At 41.7% G+C, this 12,224-nt stretch overlaps 1 protein-coding gene across 3 annotated transcripts in view; it reads right to left on the bottom strand.

Moving 5' to 3' along the window:
- KHDRBS3 (KH RNA binding domain containing, signal transduction associated 3) overlaps positions 1 to 12,224 on the bottom strand; it is a 209,500-nt gene that overhangs the window by 58,931 nt on the left and 138,345 nt on the right. For all 3 annotated transcript variants that reach the window (XR_008373892.1, XM_053559275.1, XM_053559274.1), the window contains one exon: positions 9,478 to 9,673. Coding sequence is in view for 2 of the 3 variants with exons in the window: in XM_053559275.1 (XP_053415250.1) it covers positions 9,478 to 9,673 (196 nt within the window). In the remaining variant the exon portion in view is untranslated. The remainder of the gene's footprint in view (positions 1 to 9,477; positions 9,674 to 12,224) is intronic.

The raw sequence follows: 12,224 nt of genomic DNA, 5'->3' as shown, positions 1-12,224 counted from the left end.
GCAGATGAGCTAATACGGGGGTGGGGTGGGTAGGGGAACGGACAGGTGGGGAGAGAGGAGGGAAGAGGATGGGGGGTCAGGGTGTATGGCATGCATACACTTATAAGAGGGACTTTATCTAACAAATGCCATTAGTATAACCTAATTCTTTGTATCCTTAATGGCTCCTAAACAATAAAAAATAACAATAAAAAATTAAAAGAAAAAAATTAAATCAAATGGCTTATTGCCTGGTCATAGGCAGGCACTGGTAGCCTGATCGACCTGTAGCGGTGGGCACCAACGGCAGAGCCCGTGGAGAAGGAGAGGGAGAGAGAGCAGGAAAACACATGCCCCTCTCAGGGCCCAGCCTCCCCTCAGAAAAAGAAAAATAAGAACACGCACCTAAGGCAAAGTGTAGGCTTCAGGGCCCTTCCCTTTGCCTCCCTAACTTGAGCAGGCACTACCATGTCACAGGAGGTAACTGAAGGGCAGTTCCACATTCTGGTCAATGAACACCTTGTGGTTGGATAATCAAAGCATATCATACCTGCTGAAGAAATAAGCTTTTATATTCTGCTGAATCTGTATGATTTCATCTAGAATGCCCTACTGGACGTAATGTGGAAAGGCGATTAACCCAATGGCCCAGCCTGGAAAGCTGAGAATGATTACAGGCACTGAGGTGGCAAGACTCACGGAAGTACTGGGGAGTGATAAACACTTCCCACGGAGAGACAGTTGATGCGATCATTGTAAGTGAGTTAGAGACAACATGATTAGAATTTTTAAGACACTCTTAGTTTATACATGTTAAGGGATATAAGTCTGTATTTAAAAAAAAGTATCATTTTAAAAAACATTTCCCAAACTTGTTGTAGAATTCAAGAATCATACACTCACTTTTGGCTTGTTGTAGCACTGTTAAAATGTGCACTTTGTGTATTCTACAACTTCTCAAAATCGGTGTTTCTACTTGATGAAAATGTAATTTTTTATTACAAAAACCATCTTTAGAGTGATGACAGTGGAAACCAAATTTTGACAAGAAATACTCAATCCCTTACAGAATTTTCAAGTTAGAATGAGGTTAAGATTATGATTTGGTCTAACGTGCTGATGTGCTGACCTGCTCGCTAAATGCTATGAGGAGCACTTTGCAGACTTAAAAAATCCCCCAAAGGGACAAAAACCCCTAAGGCCCAGAAAGGTTAAATAATTTGCACCTGAACACAGCAGAGGGTCATAGGGAAGGGAGGAGGGGCAGGGACCAGCACAGCATGTGAGGATTGAGCCTGCACCTGCCAGCTGGGGGCTGTTGCACGACCGCGGGCCTGCAGGATCATACTGCGTTTTTACTGCACTTTTTCTATGTTTACATAGACAAATACTCACCACTGTGTTACACGGGGCACAATACTCAACACAGCAGCGAGCCACACAGGTTGGTAGGGTAGAAGCAAGAGGCCGCCCCCCGAGCCCAGGTGTGGATGAGGCTGTGCCATCTAAGTCATGTAAACACACTCCAGGACGTCTGCACAAGAGGAAATCACCTAGAGATGCATTTCTCAGAATGAACCCATCATTAAGTCACATATGATTGTATTTTACTTCAAAATAATATTCTTTATTAAATGGTATTTTTTCAAGTTTATTAGCTTACTAAATGAACCATGTTATATTTGCTAAAACTGGCTTAAGATATTCAATTTCTCTCTGCTTAGTATGTTGAAAAGAATACATTGTACACGGCTTGAGACGGAGTTTGCTGGCATTAATACAGGCCAGGTCGCCCATCCTCCACACGTTCATTCAGCATCTCCAAAATGACAGGCTCTGCACAAACTTAGATAAAGACACAGGTCCTGCTCTAAAGGACCCCACGGTCTCCTGGGCACAAGGACAAGTAAGTAAACACAGATGTGGGTACAAGGTACTAACAAGCCATGAAAGATTTTGCTAACTATGCCCGATTAGGTCCAGAAAGGCTTCACCATTGGAGAGTAAGCAGTGAATGGGGGTGGCGTGGACAAAATAAGAACGCCCTGGATGAGATCTGGAAGTGCGCAGAGAGAGACCATGTCCAAGTACCTGCTGTGCTTACGGAACGGCCTTGGGTGCAGATGAAACATAAAATGACAAGGTGGGCAGAGAGAGGGCTGATGAGGTTGAACAACAAGTGAACAGAACAGCCGGCAGGAAGGTCTTCACACATCACCTGGACAAGCCAAACTCCGAGGTCCTCTGGCACTCTAAACTAGTACGCTTCTCTCTCCTGTGTGTGGGGGACGTCGGCGAGTAGCATACCAGATCTTAGATACTAAAAGCACACTAGAAGCAGTGCGAAGAATACGTCACTTAGGGAAGGAACCAGCTCTGGGAAGCCTACAAGGAAAGTGCTCCTGAGGCGCCGTGACAACTGTCGGTACAGCGTCCTTCCAAACAACACATATCCACTGAGTGACAACTATAGGCTGGGTGCCAGGAAAACATGAGTGAACAAAGACAGAATCGTGACTGAGCCAACTGCAACAGAGATGAGCTGGAGATCAAAGACTCGTTCCTGAGCATGAAGCAGGAGAGCTGTTGAGCACATACAAAGAATGCAGACGCTGGGAGCGTGAGTTCTCGGGGTCTGAGCGCATGGCAGCGCCATTCACCCCAGAGAGTAAGGACGTTAGCACTATGTGTGCACCATAGTTTTCAGAGTGTTTATAGGGCATTCACGGAGAGAGGGCCACACGAAGGTGATGACAGTTACAGCGTTAGATTTGGTAATTTTAATAGTGTGATATAATACGAAATATATATTTTGGTTTTCTACAGTTCCTAACTCACAGCTCCTAAAACTCTTGGAATTTCCTAAATGATAAAAGCCATAAGGGTAAAAGAAGGACTTTTTGTTAGTTAGGACAAGTCCCCTTTATCTAAAGCAGAATTTATGTTAATAAGGTGACTTCTAGGAAGTGCCAGGGCTGAGGAGGAGGTGGGCAGGGCGTGGAGCGAAGGCTGGCTGCTGGGGAACCAACCCCTTAATTACACACGGTAGGGACTTCCTGCCCCACTCCTGACCTCTAGGTTGGGGAAGTGGCTGGAGGTTAAGTTAATTATCAGTGACTAAAGATTTAATCAATCGTGTCTAAGTTATGAAGCCTCCATTAGAAACCCCACCTGAGGGGTTGGAGCCCTTCCAGCCTGGGGAACAGTGGAACACCAATTTACTTCACAGGTCACTTGGGTCCGGGTATGTGTCCAGAGGCTTGTCTCTGATCAACAGACTTCCTTTTTTTTAATTTAAAACATTCCAAGCCTCTAGACACACTTTCGTTTCTTTACCAATCACAAATCAAAGACTCTTTAAACTCAACTATAACCTGCCTTTTTGGGCCAAACCAAATCACACCTTCAATGCATTGATTTCTAACCAAGCGTAATTAGTGTCTTCTTAAAATGTATAAAACCAAATCATAACCCAACTGCAGCAAGATTCCTTGCTCGAGGCTTCTTCAGTGTGGCTCTCTAGGCCATGGCCATGTATATTCAGCTCAGAATAAACCTCTTTAAAGAGTTTGGGTCTTTTTCAATTGGCAGCCAGATCTCTCCTCTTTTTTGTTTACATAAGCAACTGATGTGATCTTTCTTTCATCTTTTATTCAGTGTGAGAACCAGAAGCTGATAGGGGGGATGGGGTTCAAAACTACTGCTCTGAGATTTTGAGGCAGCAGCTTGGCATGAAACGTGTTGCAGCAAAACGTGTTCCCTGGTTTATATCACAGCAGAGGGAACATCCTGCCGCCTTTCTAAAGACTGGCTTTACACCACTACCAATGAAGAGATGAATCTTGGGTCTACCCCTGTGATCCGCAAACAAAGGCCCATGGAAGTCACCTAGTTCTTACATCCAAAGAAGGTGCGGCAAAGTCACAGCAGGACCAAGACCATGCCAGCTGTGCTGGTGGACTGGGGAGGTGCTACGCACGGCGACCACGCTCCTCCCGGTCAGTCACTGTGGAGCACATGGACTGCCCCATGTGGCTACCGACTGAGAGGGGCAACGCGGCCGCCGCTCTGGGCAATGGGTGACTGGCAGCCCCATCACCACAACGTGCCACCCATGCAGCACATCTGGAGCAGGTTTTTTTTTTTTGTAAAACATCAAATCACCAAGGCGACTCAGCCCCCTTGAAGACCAGACTTGGTGTCCTGCAACTTTTGGCTTTTCTCAAAACTAAAATTACTTTTGAAAAGCAAGAGATTTCAAACAATCAATGAGATTCAGGAAAATATGACCGGGTAGCTAATGACAATTCCAAAAAAAGATTCTGCGGAGTGTTTCTACCAGTGGAAGAGATGCTGGGAGAACTGTGTGAGGTCCCAAGGTGTCTATTTTGTAAAAGACCCTGGTCTTAGGTTCCTAGGTACAATTTTTCTTGTACCTTGTATATTCTTCCGTAAATGTCTCTATTATTCATAGTATGTGGCTTTTGAGCAGAACTTGTAGAGGACTGGAAATTCTTAAGTAGTGAAAATGCTACTTTTATTTTTGCCAATAAATGTGTGAATGAATAGACCCTCTGTTGGTCAAAGTGACCACAGAAAGACCCTAAATATGAGAAGGGAGGTCAGACAGCCTCTCCACGGCCCCTGCCCTTTTTGGACATGTCCTTTGTAACTCAGTAACAGGCCTGAGGCTAAACAATGCGAAGCTTTACTCAATTTACTCAACAGATCCCTTGAGTTTCAGTGGCTTGCCAATGATTAACAGACATTCTTATTAGGTTAAAACATTCCAAACCTTTATATAATTACAATACAAATTACAAATAAAAAATCTTTGAACCCCGCCTGTAAACTATAAGTCCATGGTTAGGATGACCCATCTTTTTTGGGCCAAACGAATGTATGCTCTCCACATACTGACTTAGGGCCTTGTGTGTAATTCCCATATCCATGAATATAAAACCAAACTGAGCCATATTTTCTTAGGACCTCTTGAGACCATGTGCTCTGGGCCAGTCACACACATTTATATATTTTGCACAGAAGTTTCGTTTTTTTCCCCATTAGCAAATATAATAGCAGTGGGCTGAGAGATGGCAGTGTGTTCATTTTTTATTTTCTTCCAATCTCATGCCATGTTATCTTATTCTTCCTAAAAGTTCTCCATTTCCTTTTACCAACTTAGGGTAGGCTAAAAACACAGAATCAGTGGCTTGCAAGGGGCACAGACACTATGAGATTCAGCGCTCTGACATTCCCCAGGAGGCGAACGTGCAGCACTGCCGTCCTGTCTCCTACAAGAGGGAGATGCAACTGTCCTCTCAGCTGCCAGAACGCTGCTTTATGTTTTTAAACAAAGCAGTGACTTTTTAAAGCTGGAACACAGGCCATGAATGTTGAATCCTGCACCTGCCCCTGCTTTACTTTCGGCAAGACACTTAACCTCCCAGATTGAAACTCTCATTTGTGTGACAGGGAGCACACTATGTCACTGCCTGGCTGTAGGGATAACGTGACACGTATGGAAGTGCTCTGTGCAGAGTCGTTTCTCATGAAATAGTATGTCCCTCTTGCAAGTTCCTTTCTGTACTGCGATGAGATTTATGGTATGTTACTCTGTTTCCTTTAGGAGCAGTAAAAAATTCGTCTTACTCCTTTACAACCTGTGACTTCCCTGTGAATACCAGAAGACAACCTCAAACGCCAAATACCACATTTCTTCCCACCATATGGTTTCAATAATAACTTGAAAAACAAAATCAATGAACATTCATTCATTCGAACAACTTTTCAAGTTTCTGCTTACTTGGTCCAGCAAATATTTACTAAGTACTTACAACGTGCCAAAAACTATGTTAGTAGCTAAAAATTAAACTAATTAAGATATAAAAGTATTTTTCCTTAAAAGTTAAGACTCATCTGAAAAACAGGCACATACTAACCAAAAATTGTACATATAGCTTTCTGCTAATAATTATGTTATGTGCAAATTACGACATGAATAAAACTGAAAAAAAAATCACACAATATGCGTCTGTGCTGGGTTCTTCACAGGCAGCAATTTTTAAAAACTCAGTCTTGAAAATATTCATTCATCCATTGAACAAATATTTATAGAATACCTACTGTGTGCTAGACATTATAATAGTTGTTGAGAATAAAAAGATGAAATGAGGGAGGGGTCCCTGGAAACATAGAATTTAGACTAATTTATGATTATTCCAATTCAGTAATAATTACTTTAGTATTAAAGGTATTCTTTTTTTTTTTTGAAGTTCTGTAAAAAATTTATTTATGGATTTTAACCAACGCCTCTTTAATTTTTTTTTTTTTGTTATTGTTGGGATTCATTGAGGGAACAATAAGCCAGGTTACACTGATTGCAATTGTTAGGCAAAGTCCCTCTTGCAATCATGTCTTGCCCCCATAAAGTGTGACACACACCAAGGCCCCACCCCCCTCCCTCCGAGAAGGCCAACTTCTCTATTTGATACATGAATAAATAAATAACCATTAGTTAGTGTTACAGGATCCTTTGCTTTTTATTTTATTTCATTTCAGATTAATTTGAGGGTGCAAAATAATAGGTTACAATATTTGCATCTGTTAGGGAGAGTCTGTCCTATAACTGTGTTCCACCCCCAAGAGATGCGACATACACCCTAAAATTATGCCCATTAAGTGGGAGCATGCCCATCCCTCTCCTTCCCCCTCCCCCACCTTGAATGGATTTGGGTTTTTCTCTTATAGAGGCAAGTATTACATTGTCAACTGGCTTCACATTAGGATTGAATACATTGGATTCTTGCTTCTCCATTCTTTTTTTTTTTCTGAGACAGAGTCTTACTATGTTACCCTTGGTAGAGTGTAGTGATGTCACAACTCACAGCAAATTCAAACTTTTAGGCTCAAGCCATTCTCTTGCCTCAGCCTCTCAAGTAGCTAGGCTACAGGCACCCACCACAACACCTGGCTCAGGCTGGTCTTGGACCCACGAGCTCAGGTGATCCACCGGCCTCAGCCACTCAAGCACTAGGATTAGGTGTGACCCACTGCACCCAGCCTCACACTCTTGTAACTGTGTCAAGAGGTCTTAAAAAAATGTGATGCTAAGTGAAGAAAATATTTTTTGGGGGGTTATTTATCTTAAAAGCCATTCCCAGGAAAAACAGATAATTAAGTGGTAAGTATATATAACCCAAGTCCTTAAAGACAGTCCAACTTAGGGAAGGAGGTACACCATGAGACTATTTCTCTTTCTCTAGGGTCCCATTGTGTCACCCAGAGCATCCCTGAAAAGCACCCAGCCGCTTTAGTGTGTAAGAGTTATTCCTGTATGGAGGGGATGGAACTACAAATGCTGCGCTCTAGCCAAAGTGAAATGGTGATGTCACACGTGGCTGTCACTATGTGAAGGCAGCATCACAGTGTGACCGCGAGAGATGGCCCTGTGCTGAAACCGCAGCTGCCGCCCGTCAGTGCTGGGAAGCGGGCTGGGGTGAGTGTGGGACGCAGCGGCGCGGCTGCCTCCCTGGGGGTCCTCAAACGCTTGTCTGCTCCTGAAAGGTCACACGTGTCCTTCCACAGGGCCCTCCTCCTTGGTAGAGGATGGTAGGGGGTGGGAAGAGGAGTACATTAACTCAACAGAATGTGTGGTAATTCAATTGTTACAATGCCCTTCCCAGGAAGATCCAAGCTACAGGTACCAAAACCAAATGCCCTAAATTTCTCTTGCTTTTGCTTTTCCTCCTTTAGACTTTAAACTTTCAAGTAGGTTTTATTTTCATTCATCAATTCCTTCCTGGACTCATTAATGTATTACGCTGAGACACACAACATGCGTACTTGGTAAAAATTCAAACTTTATTAAAAGTGAAAATGAATGCATATAAAGAAAGCAACAGATCTTTCGAAATATGTGGATTTTAAAGCCAAAAAAGGGATACCTTGCCTGACACTAACATTTATGGTAAAGGGGGACTAGGATCCAGGGTCCCTGCACCCTCTGCCTGGTAATTTCACTACTGCATCTAGCCACGTCTACACTAAATCCAAACCGTACAGAGACCAAGCCAAGCTGGAGTGGAAGCAGACACTGGGCCTATCTAAAACGAATTTAACATTCCCTCACCTTCACAGTCCTGCTGCTTTTAGGAGACACAGCATTTGCGGAATTGCTCAGGGAACGAGTATTTTAAGTTTGATAAGAATATCAGAGAACAGGAAGCAAGTCGAACTGTGAGGAATGAACAGAGAAGAGACAGAAGCCACATCCTTCCTCAACTGAAGAGCAAAATGATGCGCGTGTTCACCACAGGATTCATTCAGTAAATGTGATTCACTGAGCTCTAAGGATGGAATCTCTGCCAAGTATAAAGAGATAACAGTTTTCCATCCCTGCCGGTCCAGAAGTTCACAGTCTAGGTGGGAGAGAGAAATGTAACAACTGCAGAAATGCTCATTAGGTGAGCTATGACCTCCTCTAAATTTTTTTAGCAATAGTTGACCTAGGTCTAGAAGAACCAATGGGAGACAGTCAAATGAAACATGAAAAGATCATTTAGGCTGGGCAAGGAGCACGAACACAGTCTGTAAGCATATGCAAACAGCATGTTCAGAGAATTACAAAGAGTTCAGTACGCCCAAGACAAAGATCTGGACCTTTCCAGTGGCAGTAGATGAAGCAGAAGTTGTCTGTGGCCCAGGGAATTACTGCAGCCTCCAGAAACCGTGCAAAGAGGTGCTAAGCACCTAGCAAGAGATCGCTGTTCTGGTAAAACTAAGAATCTGTTGGTCCCTACATTTTATTGCTGTCACTGCTTCCCTTTCATCGACAGTAGCTGATAGACTCTCGCTTTAGTATTTTAAATTACTACTATGAATCATCCATCCACTCTTACTTTCTTCATTGTGGTAAACTAAGACATCATAGGAAGAATTCCAGAGGGTTTCTATTCTTAAAGAATTCCTTTCCCCCTCAATTTTCATAGTTCCTTCTCTTACGTTAAGTAAGTCTATGAACCATATCAAAGGACCACTGAAAAACTGACTTGCACCAATGAAAAAAGGAAGAATTTTTGTTTTCTTCACTACAAAGAATTTCCATGGAGATCCTATATTTAACAGCATAGTTTAAAGGGAAACACTTAAGGGTGAAACCATCTTGGTATGTGGAGGCCATTATGTTATAAATGACTGAAGTATTCGGAAGAATGGAATAGTGAGGAATGTTGGGCTAAACTCCTGTAGGACCTTGATAACAAGTCTCCTGGGCCCCAGTCTTGCACTTCCCCACCACTCAAATTTATCTTCCTTACTTTAGATTTAAGCTATTTGATAAAAGAGGTCATGTTATTTTTGTATCTCTAGTATTAAGTACTTACTTAGCATTTATTAAATGTTTGCTGAATTAAGGTAGAGTTATTCAAGCACTAAACCAAGGTGAGGGAGGGTGTGTGGTCACAACATCCAGTGTCATGGTTTGACACCTTCACTTACATATTCTCCATAGGTCTCCTGTGTTGGGGGTGGTGGTGGAGGTCGGTACCCCGTTGGGGGAACTCCTCTTGCTCTGGGGGTGAGAAGTCCTCTTCCCCGACTTACTGGGCCTCTGGTGGATAGAACTCCCCTGGGTGCTGGTGTCCCCCGAGGGACACCAACTCCAACTGGCCGGGCTGTGACTCCTCCCCTTCCCCTGTAAGGAAGAGAGTCAAATTAGCAATATTTATCATATTCTCCAGCACTCCATGAGTCATATGCACTTATGCCTCAGAGAAATCAATCCGCTGTATTTCTGTAAAAAGGAATAAGGAAATCTTAAGCAAAGAAAGAACTAAACCAGACAAGGGACAGTTAAATACCAACGGAAGTTAAATCATTCAGGTAGTGAGTCCAGCAACAATATGGCAATATCAAAGAAGTTCACGCTTAATGTCTGGCTGGGTGCACAGCAGGAAGCTATGACATCGTCAGGGGCTGCATGCACGCCCAGATCACACCCAAACTTCACTTCCACACCATGACGCAGGCCTTACCTCGCTGATCTGTGAACAAGGAAACTGAGCCTTAGAGAGATCTGAGAACTTAAGGCAAACCCAGGGACCAAAACATATGCCCCAGTTCCACCAAAGAGGGAATAAAATGTACTTTCCCAAATAATATATCAACTGCATAGTAATATAAAATACCATCTTTAAGCTAAATAAATATAAGCATTTTCTGAACAAAATTCAATGTATTCAGGTACTTCTAATGTCAAGCACAAGACTCAAGTCAGAGAGGAAGGAAGGAGGTGGCTATCCCAAGAATGGCTCAACATGAGCAAAAGCCTGGGAAATGCGCAAGTTCTATTTGAAGAAATAAGGACTGAAAAGTGTGTCCACACCAGAGAATAAAGACACAGCTGGAACCACCTCACCTCCACAAGGGCCATGAAGCAAGAGCTGCAGCTGATAATGCTGATGGTCTATAATCAGTGTGTTTGAGATGGCAAATTCATGTTACAAAAATAATAGAGAAAATTAACAAAATTGAAAGCTGGTCCTTGAAAAGATCAATAAAATCGATAAATCCCTGGACAGGCTAATCAAGGAAAAAAATCCCCTAACACCAGAAATGAAGAGTTTCATCACTACTCACCTCAGGACATTTCTAATGAAATGAAGGAATATTACGACCAACTCCAGGCCCCAAGTCTTGTTAATATTGATGAATGGGACTAATTTACGGTAATATACAAATGACCAAAACTCACACAAGGAGAATTAAACAATCTGAACAGGCTTACGTCTATTAAAGACATTTAATCAATAATTAATAACCTTCAGAAAAAAAAACACACTACATCCATATGGTTTCACTAAATTCTATCAAATATTAAAGGAATAAATGATACAAGTTCTCCAGTAAAATCAGAGGGACTACTTCCTAACTAACTCTATAAGGCTGGTCATTGAAAATGCCTCCTGGCCTTGAACCTTGGTAGGAACCTGTCACAGAAAACATCTCCCAGAATTCTTTTCTAAGTCTCCCTCTGGGGACTGGTTGGGGTAGATGGAAAATGGGGGACAGTTGCTGGCTTCGGGACCAACACAGCTGCTCTCTAACCTCCTCAGTATGAGACAAGTTGTCCTAAAAATCACTGTGGAAAAAGACATTTCGTTATAAGATGAAAAAGTGGAAATAAATATCATTCATGAACACAGATACGAAAATCCTCAAAAATATTACAAACGGAATTTAATAATGTATTAAAATAATTACACATCAAAACTAAATAGGATTTATTCCAGGTATATAAGGTAGGTTCAATGTTAGAAAATCAATGCAATCTACCACATCAAAAAGGCTAAGGTAGGAAAATCTTATGATTATATAAATAGAAAAGAAAAAGCATTTGGAAAAATGTAACACCAAATCATGACAGTAGCTTTCAGGAAACTAGGAATAAAGGAAAAATGCCTCGGTTTGAAAACAAAAACACCTAAAGCAAACATACATCATATTCAATGTTGAGAAATAGAATACTTTGCCCTTAAGACTGGAAACAAGGCAAGAATGTCTATTCTCACTGCTAATGTTCAATTCAATGATGTACTAGAGAGTCTGCCTACTTGAATAAGACAAGAAAAGTAAATAAAAATTATATAGATTTTGAAGCAAGAAATAAATCTAAAAGACTACTCAAAAAATACTACTTCTAGATCTAATAAGCTAGTAAAGGATCTAAGAACATAAGGCTAACTTAAATGCTTTCCCATGTGCCAATAATCAACTGGAATTCGAAATTTAAAACACAAAATCATTTACTGGAACCACAAAAAAAATTAAATCTTTTGGTATAAAGCTAACAAAGTATGTACAGAATCTCTGTGTAGAAAACTACAAAACTCTAATGAAAGGAATCAAAGCAAGAAAACATTCCATATTCATGGTTATAAGACTCCATATTGTTAAGATGCCAACTCTATCCGGTTTGATCTATAGATTCAATGCAATCAAAATCTCATCAACCTGTATTGTAGATACTGACATTCTAAAGCAGTGGTTCTCAACCTGTGGGTTGCAACCCACAGGAACTGTATATACGGGCCACGACATTAAGAAGGTTGAGAACCACTGTTCTAAAGTATAAGGGAAAAGAAAAAGATCCAGTGAATACAAGGTAATATTGAAGAAGAAAAACAAAGTTAGAGGGATTACAATATCTGATTTCCTACCTATTGTAAACTATAGTGATCCAGACA

The sequence above is a fragment of the Nycticebus coucang genome, chromosome 13 (assembly GCF_027406575.1).
Source record: "Nycticebus coucang isolate mNycCou1 chromosome 13, mNycCou1.pri, whole genome shotgun sequence".
Taxonomy (NCBI): domain Eukaryota; kingdom Metazoa; phylum Chordata; class Mammalia; order Primates; family Lorisidae; genus Nycticebus; species Nycticebus coucang.
This window is presented reverse-complemented; position numbering and strand designations above follow the sequence as displayed.